A 25,270-nucleotide genomic window follows, 5' to 3' on the forward strand; every position below is an offset into this window, starting at 1 on the left:
GCAATGTGATAATGACCAGATAATATCATTATTTGTGATGTTGATTGAGGGATACTTTTTGGCCAGGACACTGCAGATAACTCCTCTGCTCTTCTTCAAAATAGTGCAGTGGGATCTTTTACATCCATCCGAGCGTGCAGATGGGGTCTCAGTTTAACGTCTCATTCAAAAGATGGCACTTCCAACAGTGCAACACTCCCTCAGTAGTGCACTGGAGTGTCAGCCTTCACTTGTGTGTCTGAAGGAGGACTTGAACCCACAACCTTATGACTCAGAGAAAAGAGTGCTACCAACTGAGCCATAGCTGACATATGTGTGTTGGATGGTTGAATGAATCTCCAGTTTCTTTCACATAAATATTTTATAATATATGATTATTAATCTCTAATACTTGAGGTCCAAGCAAAGGTATCGAGCCCTTTAATTAATTATTCCTAAGACCCATCTTTTGTTTCTTTACTTGCCCCGTGGCCATCTCCCTTTTGTCATTTAATCTCTGCTGCCTTCGACCCTATCACAGACCTTCCCTTTTGTTCTTTCCTCCCTTCCATCCTTCCTCTGTGCTTGCCTAAAACCTTTTGCATCTGTAACATTTTCCAATTCTGATGAAAGGTCACCAACCTGAAACATTAACTCTGTTTCTCTCTCCGCAGATGCTGCCAGACCTGCTGAGTGTTTCCAGCGTTTCATGTTTTTATTTCAGATTTTGAGCATCTGCTGTATTTTGCCTTTGTTCTGATATTGAATCTTTTCTTCTCTTAAAGGAGCGAATCTTCTTGACGTTTTCGAACTACATCTTCACAGTGATCTTCTTGGCTGAGATGGCAGTAAAGGTAAACCTCAGCCATCATGTCTTTTTAAAAGCCAAAGCAATGTCAGGTAATTGTCTGTATGTACAGAGAGGGCCCCACCATTAACACAATAACATAACCCTTCTAGGAGCTGAACATACACCATACAATCAGTTCACTTTCTGTCCACTTTAGTTTTCATCGAGGGGGTCAGGTTAAATTAAGGACTGGTGATTTCACCCATAAAATGATCACATTAAACAAAGGACTATTGTGGACACATTTGAAGAGAATAAATCCCATTTAACAATGGTTTCTGCCAGAGTTAGGATGGGCGATAGGGAGAACGGCTGACAAAATTCCCACTGTCTGCTTAGCAAGATGGAATGTGTCAGTACTGGGAATGGAGAAGTTCCCCACACTTTCCCCACTTAGCATCACCATTCACCTCCCCCGCCCTACCAGTTACAACATGGAGAAGGTACAGAGTGAAACTATCTCCACATTTCCCTCTCTATATCATGTCCCCTCCAATCATCTTAGAGAATAAATTTAGCTCCTGATAGCCCTATTATTCTACTTTGAATCCTCTCTAAAGTAAAAGTACTCATTCTGAACCTGGGACCTGCTGGCAAGGCCAGCATTTATCGTCCATCCCTAGTTGCTGCAAGATGATGGTGGTGAACCACTGGTAGTGGTTTGATACAACAGAGTTGCTTGCTGGGCCACTTCAGAGGCAACCACATACAGTGGGACTGGAGTCACATACTGGTCAGACCAGGTAATGATGGCAGATTTCCTTCCTTAAAGACATTAGGGAATCAGTTGGGTTTTTACAAGAATTCAACAGCTTCATTGACTTTTACTGATGCCATCTTTTCATTTCCAGAGCACCTCCTATTCCTCCAACAATGCAGGAGAGGGTTGGGGGTGCACTAAAATATCAGAATCAAGGACCTGACCCCATTCCCTTCCATTTAAAGTTTTACATACACAAATCAGGCTGTTGATGGGGCTCCTGCCCTAGGAAGACAGGGACCTAATTAACATTCAATGTCATGGCTTGACGATATCATCGACGCACAATTTAAACTTCGCTAGTTCAGGGGAGACCCGAGCTGTGGGATTCCCTGCAGCAGATCCGAGGTGGGAGACACTGACTGGCCAAAGAAAGTACCTTTTAACACTCTTTGTGGGCCAAAGAGAGGCAGAGGTGCTGTCCTCAAGCATCACAGGGAAGTCTTTGCCTCACAACCACCACTGTACCCCCAGCCCCTGATCATGGCCCAGAGCCATCTTCCCTGTCCCCCCAATCCCACTGACTGCTGAGGACCACCGCCTTTCCCCCCAACCCCCACCCCCACTGTTCCTTGATGCTTCCACCTTGCTACACGCCTTGGGGTGGCATCCGGCCAAATATTATTCAAATGAGACCCTGTTGGTAAGATCTGCATGGCTTCCATGACCCCAGATTACTTGTCAGGTAAAATGATCACTATACTACCGTATCCCAAGAGGAAATAATTCTTTCCTGCTCTTCTTTGCAGTTAGTGGCAATGGGCCTTTGTTTTGGTCAGCGGACGTATCTCAAGAGCTCCTGGAATATTCTGGATGGACTGCTGGTGATGATTTCGGTCATCGATATTCTGGTCTCCATGGTTTCCGACAGTGGAACGAAGATTCTCGGAATGCTGCGGGTCCTCCGCCTGTTGCGCACCCTCCGCCCCCTCCGGTAATCACACTTGCCGCGGCCTGACAGGGTTTGAGTTCAGCAGCCTGGTCAAAAGCAGAGCCAGGATTTTAAATACCTGAACTGATTTAGGGATCATTTCTCATATCTGTTGCCAGCAGGGAAGATGCAGTTGTCCGCAGCATCCATGAGGAATTTGGTTGGGTCTAGCTTCTGTGTTCGGCGTCTGCCTCAGTTTAGTAGGTAGCATTCTTACTTCGGAATCCAGAATGTTGTGGTTTCAGGTCCCAAAGCAGTATTGCGCAACATTCCCTCCATTTTTTTTCGTTGTGCGCAGGCCCTGTAATTTTTTTGCCATGCAGCGCACGTGCGGTAACTTAAAGGAGGCCAATTTGTGCTCGGCCTGGGTGGGAAATTCCAGGTTGCCGCACGGTCGCATGGCTGCACAGCTTAGAAGGAAGCTTGGTATTGAGGGAGAGCTGCAGTGTCAGAGGTGTCATCTTTCAGACGAGATGTTAAATCGAGGCCGTTTCTGCCCTTTCAGTTTGATGTAAAAGATCCCATGGCAATATTTCAAAGATGAGCAGGGAAGCTCTTCCTCGTGGCCTGCTACAACAGGACAGACTGAGAAGGGTTTAGTGTCATATGGAGGACAGCAGACCAGGATTGATTAATGGAGATGGGAAAATGGATGAGTATACTTGCATTTTATTTGATTGCCGTTGGATATCAGGGATTATTAGGAAGCGAAATGGTTGCATTGAACAGGCTTATATTCCCTTGAGTATAGAAGATTAATGATGATCTAATTGAAGTGTTTAAACTGATTTAATAGGGTAGATAAGAGTGAATCCATTTTCTCTGATAAGAGTGTCCAGAACAAAGAGGGCACAATCTTAAAATTAAAGCTGTGCTGTTCAGGGATGATGTCAGGAAGCAGTTCTTCACACAAAGTGGGTGGAAATCTGGAACTCTATCCCCCAAAAAGCTGTTGAGGCTGTGTCAATTGAAAATTCCAAAACTGAGACTGATAATATTTTGTTAGACAAAGGTATTAAGGGATATGGAACCAAATCAGGTAAATGGAGATGGAACCAAATCAGGTAAAAAGTCCTCACTTGTCACCCCATCAGCCTCCACATCCAAAGGATCATCCTCCGTCACTACCGCCATGTCCAGCGTGATGCCATCATAAAAGCATCTTCCCCTCATCTCCCCTGTCAGCATTCCGAAGGGATCATTCCCTCTGCGACACCCTCATCCACTCTTCCATTACCCCCGACATCTTGTCCCCTTCCCATGCAATCGAGAGGAGGTGTAATACCTGCCCTTTAACCTCCTCTCTCCTCACTATCCAAGGCCCCAAACACTCCTTTCAGGTGAAGCAGCGATTTACTTGTACTTCTTTCAATGTAGTATACTGTATTCACTGCTCACAATTTAGTTTAGATTTTTATTTTTATTTAGAGATACAGCACTGAAACAGGCCCTTCGGCCCACCGAGTCTGTGCTGACCAACAACCACCTATTTATACTAACCCTACAGTAATCCCATATTCCTACACTAGGGGCAATTTACAATGGCCAATTTACCTATCACCTGCAAGTCTTTTGGCTGTGGGAGGAAACCGGAGCACCCGGTGAAAACCCACGCGGTCACAGGGAGAACTTGCAAACTCCACACAGGCAGTACCCCAGAATCGAACCCGGGTCCCTAGAGCTGTGAGGCTGCAGTGCTAACCACTGCGCCACTGTGCCACCCAATGTGGTCTCCTCTGCACTGGGGAGACCAAACGCAGACTGGGTGACCACTTTGCTGAACACCCCCGCTCAGTCCGAAAGCATGACTCCGAGCTTCCAGTTGCTTGCCATTTCAACACTCTCCCCTGCTCTCATGCCAACATTTCTGTCTTTGGCCTCCTCCAGTGTTCCAGTGAACATCAACGCAAGCTCGAGGAGCAGCATCTGATCTTTCGATTAAGTATTCTACAGCCTTGCAGACTGAACATTTTCAATAACTTCAGAGCAGGACTGGCCTTTTTTTATGTTTTATCTTTTTAACCATATGCCTGTTTGTCATGTAGTCAGAGCTGCTCATTATTCCTCTATTAACACTCTCTCTGGACTAATGCTTTGTCTTTCACCACAAGCATTAACACACTCTTTGTCTTTGTCCCAGGACAGCTTTGTTATTTAATCTCTCCTGCCCTATCAAACACCTTCCCCTTTGTTCTCTCCCCCACCCCCCTCCCCTTCACTTGCTTAAAACCTAATTCTTTTCTAACCTTTTCCAGTTCTGATGAAAGGTCACAGACCTGAAACATTAACTCTGCTTCTTGCTCTTCAGATGCTGCCAGACCTGCTGAGTATTTCCAGCACTTTTTTTGTTTTTATTCTAAACTGTTCACATTGTCTGTTTCTGAAATCAATTCCAATCACATCTCATCATCTGGGTAAAGGATTTGCAAGCCATTGTCTCCAAGGCAACCCTGATGCGTTCTTGGCTTTACCGTGACAGCATTTTCCCTTTAAAGACTGCATGTGGTTATAATTTGCAAATGCCTAGTGAACATTTTAAAGTAGGAAAGTGTTTACTAACTCATCATCCTACAAAATTGAAAAAGAGGATTTTTTTAAAGGGACGAGGGACTTCAGTTATGTGGAGAAACGAGAGGGAAATTGGGATTGTTCTCCTTAGAGCAGAGAAAGTTATGGGGAGATTTAATAGAGGTGTTCAAAATCATGAAGGATTTTGATGGAATAAATCAGGAGAAACTTGTTTGCAGTGGCAGGAGGGTCAGTAACCAGAGATCACAATAGAGATTGGGAGAATGTTTTTTTATGCAGTGAATTGTTATAATCTGGATTGCACTGCCTGAAATGGGGTGGAAGTTGTTTCAATAGTAACTTGAATTGTGAATTGGATAAATAGTTGAAGGGGAAAATTTTCAGGACGATGGGGAGAGAACAGGGTAGTGGGACTTATGGATAAATCTTTCAAAGAGTCGGCACAGGCACGATGGACCGAAGAGCCCCCTTCTGTGCTGTAAGATTCTATGGTTCTCTAAGATTGTGCTGGTGAAGTGAAACAACCATCAGAGAACCAATGGGCATAACCTTCAACGTCGGAGGGGGCAGAAAGCTGACAATGCGGGGTCAGCTGCCCGCTGTACACTCCGTTGAATTCTTGTATCCGAAGAAGTCAAACAGGATGTATAGCAAGTAGCTGATCCAATACTTCCAGCTTACTACCCCGCTAACATTGAATATTATCACTCCTTCTACCCCACCCTCACTGTTGTCTTTTGCCAAGTCCAGTCCTGCACAGGGCTGAGGAGCGTTGGAATCATATCTTAAAGATCAGATTTTTATTTCACTGGTGAAATTTCATTACAAGTGTCATTTGCTTAGAACCTCATGGTGCTCAGAAGGACGCAGATACAATTTACTTTGATTGTTATTTTATAAAACCGAACTTTGTTCTTCAGTTTACATTGTTTTGAAATTCCAGACAGCCTACTTAAAAATCAGAATGTCCAGTACAAACCAAGCTGCGTGAAAGCCCTAGTCTTGCAACATTTCATCAAACAGGACTGCAAAGCACATTTGCAAACTGTTGGAAGTGCATCAATAATCTTGGTGGAGCCAAATGTCAACGTGGCTCAGTTGAAAGCACTCTTGCCTCTGAGTCAACAGGATGTGGGTTCAAAGCCTCATTCCGTGACACAATCTAGGACACTCCAGTGCAATGCTGAGGGAATACTGCCCTGGGGGATGGCCCTTTGCACCAATAACCTTCTAACAGCTCCTTATATCAATAACTTCCCGACAGTGACACTCCTTCTCACCAATAATCTTCCAACAATGACGGACCTTCTTTTACATAGGCCCCCAACCACTAACCTTCCAATAGTGACAGTTCCCCAACTGATAATGTTTCAATAACTATAGTTCCCCAACCAATAATTCTCCAGCAGTAATAGTACGCAACTAATCATTTTCCAATAGCAATGCATCCATCCCATAATCTGCCGGTACTGATAGTCTCCCAAACAATAATCTTCCAATACTGACAGTCCCCCAACCAATAATCTTCCAATAGTGATGCATCTATCCAATAATCTGCCGGTACTGATAGTCTCCCAACCAATAATCTTCCAATAGTATTAGCTCCCCAAGGAATGATATTCCAACCGTGATGTCCCTCAGCCAATAATCTTCCAATACTGATAGCCCCCAACCAATAACCTTCCAATGCTGATAGCTCCCAACCAATAATCTTCCAATACTGATAGCCCCCAACCAATAACCTTCCAATACTGATAATCCCCCAACCAATAACCTTCCAATGCTGATAGCTCCCAACCAATAATCGTCCAATGCTGATAGTCTCCCAACCAATAATCTTCCAATAATGATAGGTCCCCAACCAATAATCTTCCATTAGTGCTGGTTCCCCCAACCAATATTGTTCCAGCAGTGCTGGACCCTGAATTAATAATCTTCCAATACCTGTAGGTCCTCAACCAATAATCTTCCAATACCTATAGGCCCTTAAACAATAATCTTCCAATACTGATAGTCCACCCCCACCAATAACCTTCCAAGAACAATAGGTGCCCAACCAATAATTCTCCAATTGTGATAGTTCCCTAACCAATCATTTACCAATAGTTACAGTCCCTCACCAATAAACTTCCAATAGTGATCATCCCCTCTACCAATAAACTTCCATCATGATAGTTCCCCTAACCAATAACCTTCCCATAGCAATAGGCCCCTAAACAATAATCTTCCAAGACTGATCATTCCCAACCACTAATCTTTGAATCATTATAGTCCCCCAACCAATAATCTTCTAATAGTGAAGTTCCCCACCCAATAATCTTCCAACAATAGCAAAATACTGCAGATGCTGGAAATACTCAGCAGGCTGGGCAGCATCTGCTGAGAGGAAATAGAGTTAACGTTTCAGGTCTGTGGCCTTTTATCAGAACTGGGAAAAATTAGAAATATAATAGGTTTTCAGAAAGTGAAAGGGGGAGGGGGGGGAAAAAGAACAAAAGGGAAGGTCTGTGATAGGGTGGTGCAAGGCAAAAGGGAGTGGTAATGGGACAAGTAAAGAATCAAAAGATGTGTCTAGAGGGGGTGTGAATGGCAGAATGATGAAACAAAACAAAAACGGATAAACAAAACAGTAAAACTAAAAGAAAAAGAAACAAAATGGGGGCAGTGGTTACAGTCTGAAATTGTTGAATTCAGTGTTGAGCCTGGAAAGCTGTAGAGCGCCTAATCAAAAGATGAGGTGCTGTTCCTCGAGCTTACATTGAGCTTCATTGGAACATTGCAGTAGGCCAAGGACAGAGAGGTCAGAGTAAGAGCAAAGTGGTGAATTAAAATGATAGGCGACCGGAAGCTCGAGGTCATGCTTGCAGAACTGAAATGTTCTGGAAAGCGGTCACCCAATCTGCATTGGTCTCCCCAATGTAGAGCAGACGTCACTGTGAGCTGTGAAAACAATATACTAAATTGAAAGAAGTACGTGTAAAATACTGTTTCACCTGAAAGGAGTATTTGGGGCCTTGGACGGTGAGAAGGGAAGAGGTTAAAGGGCAGGTGTTGCATCTCCTGCCCTTGCATTGCAATCTGTCGTGGGAAGGGGAGGAAGTGTTGGAGGTGATTGAGGAGTGGGCCAGGGTGTCGTGGAGGGAATGGTCCCTTCAGAATGCTAAAAGGGGAGGAGAATGGAAGGTGTATTTGGTGATGGCATCACTCTGGAGGTGGTGGAAATGGCAGAGGATGATCATTGAAAGCAGAGGCTCCCTATCGTTGTTCTGGGAGAGAGGGGAAGGGGTGAGAGCAGAGGTGCGGGAAATGGGATGAACACAATCGAGGGCCGTGTCAACTACAGCGGGGGGATTGAGGAAAAATGAAGAAACATCAGAAGCATTGGTATGGAAGGTTGCATCATCAGAACATATGCAACGGACACACAGAAACTGGGAGAATGCCACTTACAGGAAGCAAGGTGTGAGGAAGTGTAGTCAAAGTAGCTGTGGGTGTCAGTGGGTTTATAATGAATATTGGCTGATAGCCTATCCCCCAGAAATGGAGAAAGAGAAGTTGAGGAAGGGAAGGGAAGAGTTAGAGATGAACCATGTGAAGGTGAGAAAAGAGTAGAAATTGGAAGCAAATAATCTTCCAATACTGATGGTCCTCCAACCAATAATCTTCCAATATCTATAATTCCCCCTAACCAATACTGTTCCAATACCTATCCAAACTAATAATCTTCCAACAGTAATTTCTTCCCACCATAACCTTCCAGCTGTGCAATTTCCTGCCACTAATAAACCTTCCAAGAGTGCCTGGCACCAATAACTCTTTATTCTGTGATAGAGCTGGAGCAAATATTTAGCAGTGTTGATGGTGAAGGAGCTCAGCTTATGAAGTATTTTCAAATATATTGTTATTTTCAACGCTGCTTGAAATACCATAGCTCCTGTCATGTGGTGCCATGGTGTAAAATCTCTCTCATTATCTCTCAGTCACTTCACAGTGTGTTAAAGTTAATGAATGCTTTTTTTAATTATTATTTTGAAATATACACCGCAGATGATGTATTTTGAGAATGAGCAATTGTTTGGCAGAGAGAGAAGGAGGCAGTAATTTAATCGCAGGATTCTGCTGATGTTTATGAGCCTTTAGAGCTTCACTTGTCTAACAGTGCTGTGAGATTGAATTACTGCCTTATACTCCCAGAGCCACATTTGTTATTCCTTAAAATGCTGATGACCTGTTTTCCTTTATTGCGGGCTCGGCCCCAGTAATGCCCGACAGAATAGAGCTTCCATCCCATTTCCTCCTTGCTATACCTGGGAACTCAATGACTGCCACCACAGTCCCCCTCCCCGACAAAGCTGCCCCACCAGCATGGTGAAGAGGAAATTCTGCCCTTATATCACATCGTTTATTGACTCAGATTTTGCAATAACTGTGATAGCAAAAGGGTCAACTTCCATTGTTATTACTCTACTGAAACTGACAGGAATTCTGGAGTCTGCACATGTGTAGAAGCAATTCTACGCTTCTCTGGAGATTGCACTGTTGAGACGCACCACTCTTAAACAGTTAATGTCACTGTAAAAACCCTTTAAAAAGTTACACCATGTTGAATGAGTTTTTTTTGTAACTGTGTAATAACTTCATAATTACAGCTAAGTGCCCTCATTGGCCCTGAAAAGCTAATTTTATATTTGTGGAATTTCTCCATTATGATTTTATAAATTCTGCATTTTTAAAAAAAGTTTGTTAATCATTTTAGCTTCTGTCTTAATCAATCATCATCATTTATTTCACTATCTGAAAACTTAAATTAAAAGTAAAGGATTTTAAGTGCTTTTAACTTCCTGGTTTGCTGTGTGAATACTTCAATGTGATTGGCTGCTTACCTGCTTGCTGACATCACTGCTGATCACTGCCTTTAACTTGGCACCAGATTTAAACTGCCTTCCAGGTCAGCGGCAAGCATCCTTGCTTCACACTGACCACAAAATACAGGCCATTATTCCTTTTGCTTTGTTTAACAGCTTGTGGATCTTCACTACTGTGTCACTCAGGATGAGAAGTCACCATTTTATGCCATGTAACATCCCGAATATTAACAGGACCGCTAATTTATAGAGTGCGAATAAATCAAATTGGGGTTGAAATTCCACAGTGGTTTCCCACTGTTACTCCAGCGAGATAACTGGTGGAGCCCTCCTGGAAATCGGCAGGGCTCTGTGTGTGCCAGAGTTTTGCCAGTTCTGGCAGTCTTCTCTTTGCCTAATGATGACTGTGGTGGGAGGAGGGGGGTCTGAAAGAAAATTTCCAGTGGTTTTACTCCTGGTAATTTGAAGGATAGGTGTGCAACACTGCTGGTGTGACAGGGAAATTTTTTTAACATATTATTTATGGATTAAAGAGAAAAAGAAAGAATAGCATTTACATAGCACTTTTCGCAACCTCAGGATATCCCAAAGCACCTTACAACCAATGAAGTACCTTTGAAGTATAGTTATTGTTGTAATGTCGGAAATGCGACAGCCAATTGGCACACAACAAGATCCTACTAACAGCAATGTGATAATGTCGGGATAAGCTTTTTTTTTGTGATGTTGACTGAGGGATAAATATTGGCCAGGATGCCAGGGATAATTCCCCTGCTCTTCTTCGAAATAGTTGCCATGGGATCTTTTATGTCCACCTGAGAAGGCAGAGGGGGACTCAGTTTAATATCTCATCCAAAAAAACGACACCTCTGACAGTCCTGCACTGGAGTGTCAGCCTAGATTTTTGTGCTCTAGTACTGGAGTGGGACTTGAACCCGCAACTTTCTGACGCAGAGGTGACAGTGCTACCAACGTACCATGACTGATACATTATGCTGTAGAAATGTTGAACTCAGTTGACCTAACATAAAGAATGCTTCCAAGTTGCCAGCAGCAACTTATTGTTCTGTACACAGTATGTAGATTGCCATCTGCCCCTAGAATTACATGGCCGGCAATTTAGGTTTTCCAACACGACATCCCAACTTCCAAAATTCTGTTCCTGTCAGAAATGTAACTTTCTCAGTCTTCTTTCCAACAAGTCCACATATGCACTTATTCCCAATCTGTTGGCGGGTGCTGTTACTGGAGAATTTTGCCATTAACATCATCTGGCTTGGGGACAGAAGAATATTTCTTGGTGCTTGTACTGAGAGGTCCCGTCTTTCCACTAATGGCCAGTCGTACAGCTGAGGTCAGTTGGAATCCCAATTTGCGGAGTTACAGGACTCCTATTCCACCATATCAGGTGCCCTTTGAACCTGCACCCCATATATCAGCTCTGTGAATCTTTGTGCTTTTTCCTAGCCCACCCTCTGATCTCAGCAGTAAGTTGCCTACAGTGAGATTAGGCAACTTTAAAGTTCAACCAAACTCCTGGCCCATTGGGCTTGGAGATACCAGCAATTCAGTCAAAGATATCTCAGCAATGTAACTGAGGTTTAAACTAATTTTATGAATATGTGTATCCTTTAGCTCGTTTATCTTCTGCAGAGATTATTCATGCCCTGCATGGTATCGTAAAGAGCATGGGTTGAATAGATGTCTTTAAGGGAAAGCTAGATAGGTATATGACGGTGAAAGGAATAGAAGGATATGCTGAGTGAGATGAAGGAGGGTGGGAGGAGGCTCATGTGGACTATGAACACTCGGATAGACCAGTTGAGCTAAGTGGCCTATTTCTGTGCTGCAAGTTCTATGTAATTCTGTGGGGGTACTTTATTTAAGACTTTAGATGGTGAAAGGATTAAGGAGAGTTGTCCAGGGAAGATGAAGTGCTGCTGTGCTTTCAGCATGGTGTGACAATGCTTCCAAGTGTCTTATGTTTCCCTCCCCAGAGGTTATTAGAGAAGCAAATGATGGCCCACTAGACAAACCACAAAATTGCTGATGATTCACATGAGTGACCTGTTTTGATAAACTAAAATTTACTCGCGAGGCAGAGGAAACTCCACATCAATCCTTCAGTGTGATTCATAGAGAGATGCAAACCCTTCTAATCTGCTTTAGCATGCAAAAATCATCAAGCAGAGTAAGAGAGACACACTTGGCAGGCTGGTGTCATCTTTCTGATTACTGCCCCCATCAGTTAAAATATCCCTGTTTAAAACGGGTAGTCGCTTGTAGCGGCCAAACAGCCTTTATCCATTTGCATTAACGTCAATTTCTAAGTTGCCAGTTATGATAACTTAAGAGCTCCACTTTATTTTGGGTACTCATTAGTTCACACCTCATTAAGGTGCACTGAATGTAAGAACAAATATATGTAAATAACATCTTCTTAATGTGCAATTTTGTCTACTTAAACTCTTCTAATCCCCTCTAAGCGGTGTGGAGTTACAATTTTTACGAAGCACAGACTGCAGTTTAAATAAAGCTAGAGTAATACTTTGTCATAAATCTATTAGTAAGATTTTAAATAGTCTGTCACCCTTGAGAAGGTGATGGTAGCCCATGGACGATGAAGGAAAGGCATCATTTGCCCAAGTTGGGATGATGTGTGACTTGGAGGAGAACTTGGAGTTGATGGTGTTCCCATGCACCTGCTGCCCATGTCCTTTGAGATTTGCTACAAGCTGTTGGTCTTAATATGGTTTTACAGGGGCACTGCAGAATATGGAAATCATACACTGGTTTGATAGGTTTAATCTAGACAGTAACAAAGGAATGAAATGAGATGCAGTTTAAAAAGAGCTTTCAGACACGCCCCCTGACAGATGAAGAATAATTATATTTTAATCATATTTTACATGCATAAATGTGGGTTAAATAAGGAAAGCCAGCATGGATTTCTTAAGGGAAAATCGCATTGAACTTGCTGGAGTTTTTTGAGGAGGTAACAGGGAGGGTTGATGAGGGCAGTGCTGTTGATGTGATGTACATGGACTTTCAAAAGGCGTTTGATACAGTGTCGCACAACAGACTTGTGAGCAAACCTGTAGCTCATGGGGTAAAGGGGACGGTAGCAACATGGATACGAAATTGGCTGAGTGACAGGAAACAGAGTAGTGGTTAATGGATGTTTTTAGGGCTGGAGGAAGGTTTGTAGTGGAGTTCCCCAGGGATCAGTATGTATATTAATGACCTAGACCTTGGTGTACAGGGCACAATTTTAAAGTTTGCAGATGATACGAAACTTGGAAGCATTACGAACTGTGAGGAGGAAAGTGTAAAACTCCAAAAGGACGTAGACAAGTTGGTGGAATGGGCAGACAGGTGGCAGATGAAGTTCAATGTAGAGAAATGTGAAGTGATTCATTTTGGTAGGAAGAACATGGAGAGACAATATTAAAGGGGGTGCAGGAGCAGATGGACCTGGGTGTGTATGTGCATAAGTCATTGAAGGTGGCAGGACAGGTTGAGAGAGCGGTTAATAAAGCAAACAGTGTCCTGGGCTTTATTAATTGGGACATAGAGTACAAGAGCAAGGAAGTTATGTTGAACTTGTACAAGACACTAGTTCAGCCTCAGCTGGAGTATTGTGTCCAGTTCTGGGCCCTCCACTTTAGGAAAGACGTGGGGGTATTGGAGAGAGTACAGAAAAGATTCACGAGAATGATTCCAGGGATGAGCAACTTCAGTTATGAAGATATATTGGAGAAGTCAGGACTGTTTTCCTTGGAGAAGAGAAGGTTGAGAGGTGATTTGATAGAGGTATTCAAAATCATGAGGGGTCTGGACAGAGTAGATAGAGAGAAACTTTTCCCGTTAATGAAAAGATCGAGAATGAGAGGGCACAGGTTTAAAGTATTCTGTAAGAGAAGCAGAAGTGACATGAGGAAAAACTTTTTCACGCAGCGAGTGGTTAAGGTCTGGAATGCGCTGCCTGAGAGTGTGGTGGAGGCAGGTTCAATTGAAACATTCAAAAGAGAATTCGACAGTTATATAAAAAATAAGAATAGGCAGGGTTATGGGGAGAAGGCGGGGGAATAGAACTGAGTGAATTGCTGTTTTGGAGAGTCGGTGCGGTCTCGATGGGCTGAATGGCCTCCTTCTGCACTGTAACAATTCTGTGATTCTGTAATCTACATGCAGTGGGGAACAGCTGAGCTACATACCCACATAACATCAATGAGTGCTGAGCTTACAGTTGGAATTTAGCTTTCAGTGAACTTTGAAAGAGATGGTGTGTTTTCTCTCAGATAATCCAATGCTTTGAGATACAAAACTGCAATTAGCAGCCTGTAAACCCATTTCAGATTGGTTTTAATGTAGGTGAGCAAGAGGATATATTTATTATCAAGACATAATATTAATTCCTAAAACCCAGGAGTTACATGTGAACTGAGAAGTTACTGTAACCACACTAAATGCATTACTATGTTTTAATGATACATTACAGGCACAGGTAGATTGGAATCAAAAATTGGTCGGCAAACTGTAATTGAACAAAGTGGAGATTACCAATAAAACATGTATCTTGCCTCTTTCTGTCCTTATCTCCCTTCGTGCCCACTCCAATCTCATCTTGTTCATGAAACCCACTTCCTGCTCCCTTAGCCCTATTCCTACAAAACTGCAGGCCTTCCAACTTCTCTTCCTGACCCCCATGTTAGCAGATATTGTTAACGTGTTCTCTCCTCAAGTACTGTCTCCTTCCCCTTCATCATCTCTTTCATGAAAAAAAACTAACCCTTGACCCCTCTACCCTTGCCAACGAATGCCCCATCTCCAATCTCCCTTTCCTTTCCATCAACCTTGACTGTGCTGTCATCTCCCAAATCTTTGCCCATCTTTCCTGGGACTCCATATTTGACCCCCTGCAATTAGGTTTCCTCCCCTTCCACAGTACTGAAACAGCTCTTATCAATATCAGAAATTACATCCTTTATAACTGTGAGTGTGATAATCTATCCCTCTTCGTCTTTCTCAACTCGTCTGCAGCTGTTTACATGGTTGACCACACCACCTTTCTCCAACGCCTCTCTACCATTGTCCAATTGGGTGCAACTGCACTCACCTGGTTCCATTCTCATCTATTCAATCATAGCTAGAAAATCACCTACAATGGCTTCACTTCCTGCTACCGCACTGTTACCCCTTGTGTCCCCCAAGGATCTATCCTTGGCCCCTTTGTATTTCTCATCTACATGCTGCTCCTCAGCAACATCATCCGAAAACATGTCAGGTTCCACATGTCACCCATCTCTACCTCACCACCAACTCTCTTGACCCCTTCACAGTTAATCCGACATCCAGTACCAGAGAAGCATAAATTTTCTCTAACCCTAGCCACTAACTCCATCCCTCTTCCTGCCAACTATCTGAGGCTGAACGAGAATGTTCACAGCCTTGCTGTTGTATTTGATCCTAATATGAGCTTCCAACCAAATATCTGCTCCATCACTAAGACTGCCTACTTCCACCTCTGTAACATCCCATAACTCCACTTCTGCCTCAGGTCATCTGCAGCTGAAACCTCATCCATGCTTTTGTTGCCTCTAGACTTTGACTATTCCAACGTACTCCTGGCTGACCTCCCATGTTCAACCCTTCGTAAACTTGAGGTCATCCAAAACTCTGCTGCTCATATTATGACTCGCACCAAGACCCATTTATGCATCACCCCTGTGCTCGCTGACTTACATTGGCTCCTAGTTGAGCAACGCATCATTTTAAAATTCTCATCCTTGTTTTCCCAAATTCCCTCCATGGCCTCGCCCGTCCCTATCTCTGTAATCTCCTCCAGCTGCACAACCCTCCAAGATATCAGCGCTCCTCCGATTCCAGTGTCATGCACATTCCCAATTTTTAATTGTTCCACCATAGGTGGCCATGCCTTCAGCTGCCAAGGCCTGAAGTGACATAATTCCCTCCTTGAGCCTGCCAGCTCTTCTCTTACCACCTTTCAGACACTAATAAAGCCAACCTCTTTGACCAAGCATTTGGTCATCTGCCTTTATGTAGCTCAGTATCGAATTTTGTATGATAACACTCCTGTTAAATGCCTTGGGATGTTTTACACTGTTAAGACCACTATATAAATGCAAGTTGCTATTGTAGTTGTTGTTGTAAAGGAGGAGGCAGTACCAATTTTGGATAGGATAAAAATAGAGAAGCAAGATGTACTTAAAAGGTTGTCAGTCATCAAACTAGAAAAGTCACTCAGTCCAGATAGGATGCATCCTAGCTTACTGAGGGAAGTAAGAGTAGAAATTGTGGAGGCTCTGGTAACAATCTTCCAATCCTCCTTGGATGTGAGGGTGGTGCCAGAGGATTGAAGGATTGCAAATGTTACATCTCTGTTTTTACAAAAGGGAGAGGGATAAACCTGGCAGCTATAGGGTAGTCAGCCTAAAGTTGCTGGTCAGGAAACTTTTAGAAACATTAAATTAATTGGCATTTGGGAAAGTATAGGCTTATAAATGAAAGTCAGCACTGATTTATTAACGATAAATCGTGTTTGACTAATTTGGTCGAGTGCTTTGATGAAGTAACGGAGAGGGTTGATGTTGTGTATAAGGACCTTCAAAAAGCATTTGACAAAATACCACATAATGAGACTTGTTGGCAAAATTAAAACCCATGAAACTAAAGGTACTGTGGCAGAATGGATACAAAATTGGCTAAAGGACAGAAAGCAGAGAGTCATGGTGAACGATTGTATTTCAGACTGGAGGGAAGAATACACCATGTAGTTATTGGTGTTAAAAGCACTTGCCTAAGTCAGATTGATCATCCCTAATATAAGCTCTCCTGCTCCAAACAGGGTAATCAGCCGAGCACCAGGCCTCAAACTCGTGGTTGAAACACTGATGTCATCCCTGAAGCCCATCGGGAATATTGTGGTCATCTGCTGCGCGTTCTTCATCATCTTTGGCATCTTAGGAGTGCAGGTTTGTATCTTCAACAAATCACAGATCAGCATGCTGGGGCGGGGGCTCTCTGTATCCTGGGGTGGGCTCTGTGTGTCCTGGGGTGGGCTCTGCGTGTGCTGGGGTGGGCTCTGCGTGTGCTGGAGTGGGCTCTGCGTGTGCTGGAGTGGGCTCTGTGTGTCCTGGAGTGGAGGTTCTGTGTCCTAGGATGGTGGCTATCTATCAGAATATCATGCTGGGGGTACTGGTCCACACCAGTGGCGTCAATCTGCCATTTGCTTCTCCCTGGCTCTTGTTAGGCAGAATCTTGCTCCACTTTACCAGTTTTTCCTGCTTCCATTTCGAATGCCTTTACCCTTTCGCTGTCAATGCATCAACTAATCATGTGTTCTCAGTGTTTCATAATTGTTGAATTTCTCTCATTACACTCTTACTGTCTCACTTCAGCTATTTAACCAAATTCTGTTACACACTTAAGTCATTGCAGGTCATCTTACTTCCTGCATTTATTTTTATTCATTCATGGGGTCAGGGCATCACTGGCAAGGTCAACAATTATTGCCCATCCCTAATTGCCCTTGTGAAGGTTGTGGTGAGTTACCTTCTTGAACCATTGCAGTGCCTGCGGTGAAGGTGCTTCCACAGTGCTGTTAGGGATAGAGTTCCAGAATTTTGACCCAGCAATGATGAAGGAACAGTAAAATGTTTCCGTCAGGATGGTATGACTTGGCGGGATACTTGCAGCTGGTGGTGCTTCCCTGCCCTTGTCCTTCTAGGAGGTGGAGGTCATGGGTTTGGAAGGTGCTGTCAAAGAAACCTTGGAAAGTTGCTGCAGTGCATCTTGGCTGATGGTACACGCTGCTGCCACTGTGTGCTGGTGGTGGAGCTTTTACAAGTATATGAAAAGGAGGAGAATAGCTAAGATAAACATTGGTCCCTTAGTGGCGGAGACTGGAGAAATTATCATGGAAATGGCAGATACGTTGAACAAATATTTTGATCTGTCTTCACAGTAGAAGACACAAATTACATACCAGTAATAGAGGGTAACCAAGGAGCTAATAAGAGTGAGGAACTTAAAGTAATTAACATCAGCAGATAAAAGTATTGAGAAACTTAAGACACTAAAAGCTAACAAATCCCCAGGATCTGATGGCCTAACTCCTCGGGTTCTAAAGAGGTAGCTACAGAGATAGTGGTTCTGATTTTCCAAAATTCCCTAGATTCTAGAATGGTCCTAGCAGATTGCCAGTTAACAAATGTAACACTGTTATTCAAGAAAGGAGGGAGGGAGAAATCAGAGAACTACAGGCCAGTTAGCCTGACATCAGTCATTGGGAAAATGCTGGAACCTATTATTAAGGAAGTCTTAACAATGTACTTAGAACATCATAGTATGATCAGACAGTCAACATGGTTTTACGAAAGGGAAATTGTGTTTGCTAAATTTATTCGAATTTTTTGAGGATGTAACTATTAGGGTAGATAAAGGGGAGCCAGTAGATGTAGTATACTTGGATTTCCAAAAGGCATTCGATAAGGTGTCACTCAAAAGGTTAATATGCAAGATAAGGGCTGATGGGGTGGAATTTCCTCGCACTCGGGGTGAAGGGCTGGGAGGCGGGTGGGCCAACAAAAAGGCGGGGGAACGCGTCAGGACGATAGCCCGATGTGTTCCCACCATTGTTGAGGTTTCCTGGAGGTCACTGAGCTGCTGGGTGAAGACCGTGCTTATCAACAGCGGGCAGGTGATTGAGCCTGTTAAGGAGCTAGTTAGGGAATTTTCCAGAGAAATTGAAATTTTACAAGGGACACATGTGAAAAACGGAGCTTCAGAGACTCGCCAGCTGTAAGGAGGCAGGAGCTCAGCAGTAGGTCACTGTTGGCTGGAGTTGGCAGCCATTGCGAGCAGCAGCGTTGCAGTGCAGGGAGGGTGAGAGTGAATAAAGTACTGGAGTGACAAGCTGGAGGCTGGGCAAATTTGGCAAATACATCGGCGTCATAAAGATTAACGGGTGTCTCCAAAGTGCAACTTGTGCATGCAGAGTAAGGGGAGTGAGGGGCTTTAAGAGGTGAGTGCCACAAGTTACAATGGGTCTCATGCACTCCGGTTTTGAGGTCTCCAGTGAGAAGGAGCATGAGAGAGCGTGAGAGAATTGCAGCCACAGGGAGCAGGGCTGCAACACCCGGAGGGGTAGGAGGCTCAATGAGGGTGGAATGGGGGCACAGACATGGTGGGCACAGAGAGGCACGCAACCAGCCTCATGTGCGCAGAAGATGCTACCCACCAGAGAGAGTTTACCGATCAGGACTCTGCTTCCTGTGCATGTTGCAGCATCAGTGTCGCTGAAGACTGTGCCTGGCCAGGGAGGTGGTCACATTGCTGTGCGCCATGATGGAGGAGGATATGAGTCCAATGGGAAGTGGTGGGCACCCATTGCCTGTGGCTGTGAACGTCACAGTAGAGCTTAACTTATCTGCCTCAGGATCATTCCAGACAGCCTCCAGAGACATCCAGGTTGTGGGATAGCCAGTCTGCACTCCATCACTGCCTCAAACTGGTCACGGATGTCATGTTCAAGAAATCAGCCAATACTTGCAGTTTCGGACCAATCTGGCCAGTCTGGCAGAGAAGGTGGTAGGACATCACTGCCTAACGCACTGTGGATGTACCTATACCACATGGACAGCAGTGGTTCAAGAAGGTGGCTCGCCACCACCTTCTCAAGGACAATTAGAGTTGGGCAACAGGTTGGTCTTGCCATCAGCATTCATGTTCCAGGAACAAACAAAAAAAAATGGATTCAGGACCATCATTGGACTCCCCCAGGTTCAAGGTGTAATCAACTGCATGCATGCGGCCATCAAGGCTCCTTCAGACCAAGCAACGACCTTTATCAACAGGAAGCGCTTCCACTCACTCAGTGTACAACTGGTTTGCAACTGCGGCACAGTGGCGCAGTGGTTAGCACCACAGCCTCACAGCTCCAGCGACCCAGGTTCAATTCTGGGTACTGCCTGTGTGGAGTTTGCAAGTTCTCCCTGTGTCTGCGTGGGTTTCCTCCGGGTGCTCCTGTTTCCTCCCACATGCCAAAAGACTTGCAGGTTGATAGGTAAATTGGCCATTATAAATTGCCCCTAGTATAGGTAGGTGGTAGGGGAATATAGGGACAGGTGAGGATATATAGGGACAGGTGAGGATGTGGTAGGAGTAGGAGAGTAGTGTAGGATTAGTATAAATGGGTGGTTAATGGTCGGCACAGACTCGGTGGGCCGAAGGGCCTGTTTCAGTGCTGTATCTCTTAAAAAAAAAAAATGGATCCTTCAAATCTATGAAATGCTCTTGGAAAGCTGTCATGGCTCCTACATTCTAAGGCAGTTCCATGTGCCAGAGCTTTCCAGTCTTCCTATGTGCCTTTGAGGATGGTTACTGGGTGACAAGGAGCTATGTGTTGAAGATATGGCTCCTTTAGCCTGTGCGGAATCCCAGCACAAATGCAAAGGAGGCATGCAACAACAAGAGCAAACACTGAGCAGGCCATAAGGCTTCAGAGGGGAGAAACTTTGGAGAATGAGGACCTTCCTGAACATGACGCCTCCTCCTCCTCTGAGGAAGGTATGGCCGGGACTGTAGAGCAGGCGGACAATGACAAAGCACCCAAGGTACCGCAGACAAAGCACCATGACATACACACCACATGCCACTCATACAGAGACATTTCTCCTGAGCCTTCCTTAGTCTTCCATGTAAACAATTCAGTCTTCCTGCTTCTATAGCCTTGTTGCCCTTTCCTTGAATGCCCTTGTCATGACGGGTCCCCTGAGATAGTATCAGGCCATGGCATGGGAAATGCAGTATGAACCTGTCCATCACACTCTTTACACGAGTAATCAAATTGTTAATGGCCCAATATTGCAGAAATGAGTAAAGGATTCATTTTGTGGTGCAGCATTTCAACAACAAGGTGACGCTGCACTACACACTATCACCCAGTGAAACTCAAGTGCAGCCAGCCGGATTTTCTCATGTGTTTGTGGGTGCTCGATGTGGTGCTCCCCCTGTGCTGTCAGCTGAGGTGGAGGCAGGCTGGTGACCTTTCTGCTCTGTGGTTTTAGATGGCTGTGCCAGACATCCTCATTGCCTGAGGCCTAGAGGGCCGCTGCAAATGGGAAGCCTCCTGCATCTGTGCAGAAGCCACCCCTGTCATCTTGACTTCATGAGGCATGGGTGTCATGGTCAGAGGGGCTGAGGACCTGCCACCCACGTCAGTAGTGCCTCGAGAGGAGCCCCCAAATGCTCCAGGCAGCCGCTCCTCTACTCTTTCAGGGCACACTTGTCCCTCCCTGCTGACCTGAGGAATGAGCAGCTGGCGAGGATTCCAGGCATCTCGTGCACCTCTCGCCCAGCCATTGCTCCACAGAGCATCCACTGGATGGCATGTTGGATGTGGTTCTCCATGAAGATCACCACTCTCTCAATGAAGGAGGCCAAGCACACATACACCCGAGACACGGCTGCACTCGTGGCATGGATGGACTCCTCCATCTTCTGCGCATGGGTGTGCAGGGTCTCTTGGATCTCCGTTAGATGTCCACACACCTCACGCTGCAGCTCCAGCATCTGCCGTCTTGTTGATGACTCCAGAAGCATGTCATCAGCCTGAAGCTGAGCATCTCTGTGTCCTTCCACAGTCCACCGAGTGAGAGTGTCTGCAACTGTCACTGCCACCATCAGTTGCTCGGGCACGTCTATGCTGTGCTCACCAGATGGTTCAGTAGCCTCTTCCATTATGTTACTCACTGTCACTGGGCTGCACAGCCGTCACACCATAAGCAACAGGCTGTAATGTTTCCAGACCGTCTAGCTCCATCATCCATCTCCGTTGTCTCCTCTTCCACCGGAGTCAGTACAGCAAGAAATGGTGCACCTCCTCCGGTCCATCGCCTTTCTCTGGCGTTGTGAGCTCCCTTCTGCAAACACATAAATGCACAATCTAACTTGTCCATCATAGCCATGCTGCATCTTATGTTGTTGGCAGCCTCAACGTCCATCATTGCACCTCAGGGATGTCTGCTGCATTCGGCCATTCAGTATTGGCAATGCAGCGGACAACTCTGATTGACCAGGGTCCTCCACCGAGAGGCTGCTCTGCATCTGACAGCGAAAGTTGGTGCCTGATCATGGCCAATGTCTGGTTGAGCGCCATCATCTCACATTTCATATTCACCTTTTGTGGCATTCAAGGCTGCGAGCATAGTATTATGATTTCCACCCACCCAGCCACACCACATCAGGTTATTGATTCGCTTCCAGCATTGCAGCCATATCCGTGGGACCACCCTGCAACTGCTAACATCCTCTGCGACCTCCAAGCATGCCCTCTTGGTCTGGGTTACTGGCATCTTCCTGCTAGCATATGGGAAGAGGATGTGCCTACATGCTCTTGCCAATTGGGAGGCATCACTGAACCTGGGCGCCACCCATCCTCTAGCTGCCGCCATTGCACTACTGCTACCCATTCAGTCACCCACCCCCCACCCCCCCCACCACCACCACCCGCTACCCGTTATTGGCTGGCTCCCATGCCTGCCGTTATTACTTGAATGGTCCCAATAAAATTCCCTTTCATTTTCCACCACCCACCACGTGGCCATGCCACCCACTTTGTGCCCTGATATCAGGGCTTCCTCCTTCCATGGAGTTGGGGGTAATATATTAGCATGGATAAAGGATTGGTTAACAGACTGAAAACAGAGAGTAGGGATAACGGGGCATTTTCAAGTTGGCAAGTTGTAACTAGTGGAGTGCCACAAGGATCAGTGCTGGGGCCTCAGCTATTTACGATCTATATTCATAACTTCGATGAAGAGATAGAGAGTAACGTATCCAAGTTTGCTGACAATACAAAGCTAGGTGGGGATGTAAGGACACAAAGTGTCTGCAAAGAGAGATAAACAGGTTAACTGATTGGGCAACAAGGTGGCAGATGGAGTATAATGTGGGGAAGTGTGAGGTTATTCACTTTGGTCATAAGAATAAAAAAGCTGAATATTTTTTAAAAGGCATGAAACTTTTAAATGTTATTCGGAGAGACTTGGGTGTATTTGTACAAAGAACACAGCAAGTTAGCATGCAGGTACAGCAAGCAATTAGGAAGGTAAATGGCAGGTTGGTCTTTATTGCAAGGGGATTTGAGTACAAGAACAAGGAAGTCTTGCTACAATTGTATAGGGCACTGGTGAGACCACACCTGGAGCACTGTGCACAGTTTTGGTCTCCAAATCTAAGTAAGGATTTAATTGCCTTGGAGGCAGTACACTGTAGGTTCACTAGATTAGTTCCTGGGATGGGAGGGTTGGCCTATGAGGAGAGATTGAGTAAATTGGGCTGGAGTTGAGAAGAATGAGAGGTGATCTGAAAACTACAAGATTCTGAAGGGGCTTGACAGGGTAGACACTGAGAGGCTGTTTCCTCTGGCTGAGGATACAGTCTCTTGATAAAGGGTTAATGATTTAAGACTGAGATGAGGAGAAATTTCTTCACTCGGAAGGTTGTGAACCTTTGGAATTCTTTACTCCACTGGGTTGTGGATCCTTCATCATTGAATATATTCAAGCCTGAGCTAGATAGATTTTTGTTCTCAGGGAATCAAGGGATATGGAGAGTGGTGGGAAAGTGGAGTTAAGACAGTAGGTCAGCCATGATTGTATTGAATGGTGGAGCAGGCTCGAGGGGCCGTATGATCTACTCCTGCTCCTATTTCATATATTCTTATGAATGTTGAAGGTGATGGATGGGGTGCCAATCAAGTGGGCTGCTTTGCCCTGCATGGTGTTGAGCTTTTTGAGTGTTGTTGGAGCTGCACTTATCCAGGGAAGGGGGGGTATTCCATCACACTCCCGACTCGTACCTTGTAGATGGTGGAAAGGCTTTGGGGAGCCAGGAGGTGAGTTACTTGCCACAGAATACTCAGCCCCTTGCCTGTTCTTGTAACCGCTATATCTATGTGGCTGGTCTAGTTAAGTTTCTGGTCAGTGATGACCCACCAAGATGTTGATGGTGGCAGATTTGATGATGGTATTGCCATTGAAAGTCAAGGTTAGATGGTTAAACTCTTTCTTGTTAGGTCATTGCCTGGCACTTGTGTGGCACGAATATTACTTGTCATTTATTAGCCAAGCCTGAATGTTGTCCAGGTCTTGCTACATGCAGGCATGGACTGCTGCGTTATCTGAGGAGTTGTGAATGGAGTTGAACATGGCGCCATCATCAGCAAACATCCCCATTTCTGACCTCATGATGGAGGGAAGGTCATTGATGAAGCAGCTGAAAATGGTTGGGCCTAGGACACTGCCCTGAGGAACTCCTGTAGTGATGTCCTGAAGCTGAGATGATTGGCCTCCAACAACCACAACCATCTCCCTTTGTGCTCGGTATGTCTCCGGCCAGTGGAGAATTATCCCCCTGATTCCCCATTGTCTTCAGTTTTACTAGGGCTCATGCCACACTTGGTCAAATGCTGCCTTGGGAGGGTGAAATTTTCCCAGGCAAGCGGAGGTGGGTTTGGGTACATGCTGGAAGTTAAATCTACCATAAGCGACGTCAGGTCTGTTTTCACCCAGGGGAGTCTGAGGACAAACAGGGAACCGCACCACCCCCCCACCCCCCCCCCCCCCTTCCCCCACCCCCTGCAGCTGTTGGGAAAGGCTTTTAAATATTCTAATATAAATTGTTCTGTTTTAACTCAGGATTCTAGATTTAACAAGCAGCCGATCTATTTCCGAAGCTGTGTGGAACTCCCCAGGGTCACTGAGGCAAGAGCACAACAGGGAGTGCTTCTTCAGTGAAGCTGACAGGCTGGGAAGCCTTTGATCAGTGAAACTAAAGAGCTGCAGCCATGGCCAGGTGAAAGGCTGCTGCTCACAGCACTCTTTCTCAGAGAGTGCTTCACTGCTTGAAAGGTGATTGTCAACTCCTTGGAAGTCACTTCACCTGTCCTGCATTTTACTCTCCTTCAGTTGCACTTCCCTACTGCCAGTCTTCACCATGGCATGAGAGCAGCTTATGTAGCTCTACCTTGCAGCTCTGAGGAAGAGCAAGAGTAATAGCACCATCAACATTAACAGCAGGAGCAACACCAGCACCAACTGTCTTCTCCTCAGTCACCTGCTGCTCCATAGGGCAGAGCGGATGGACACAGAGATCCAGCTTCAAAGAGGCAAGATTCTCCAACACAGTGTCTACAGGCAGAGGATCAGCTGCCTCGACATGTGTGAGTATCGATTCCTCAGGAGGCTGAGGGTTTCACGACAGGTCGCTGCTGTCACTTGCAGACTCCGGGAACATGACCCCCTTCCCAGTGGACCTGGTGGGCATGCACT

At 45.2% G+C, this 25,270-nt stretch overlaps 1 protein-coding gene across 9 annotated transcripts in view; it reads left to right on the forward strand.

Moving 5' to 3' along the window:
• The window catches only part of cacna1g (calcium channel, voltage-dependent, T type, alpha 1G subunit), a 685,429-nt gene that overhangs the window by 540,231 nt on the left and 119,928 nt on the right, over window positions 1–25,270 (forward strand). For all 9 annotated transcript variants that reach the window (XM_068057908.1, XM_068057913.1, XM_068057914.1 and 6 more), the window contains 3 exons: window positions 765–833; window positions 2,339–2,523; window positions 16,783–16,909. In XM_068057908.1, coding sequence (XP_067914009.1) covers window positions 765–833; window positions 2,339–2,523; window positions 16,783–16,909 — 381 coding nt within the window. The remainder of the gene's footprint in view (window positions 1–764; window positions 834–2,338; window positions 2,524–16,782; window positions 16,910–25,270) is intronic.

The sequence above is a fragment of the Heterodontus francisci genome, chromosome 26 (assembly GCF_036365525.1).
Source record: "Heterodontus francisci isolate sHetFra1 chromosome 26, sHetFra1.hap1, whole genome shotgun sequence".
NCBI classification, from domain to species: domain Eukaryota; kingdom Metazoa; phylum Chordata; class Chondrichthyes; order Heterodontiformes; family Heterodontidae; genus Heterodontus; species Heterodontus francisci.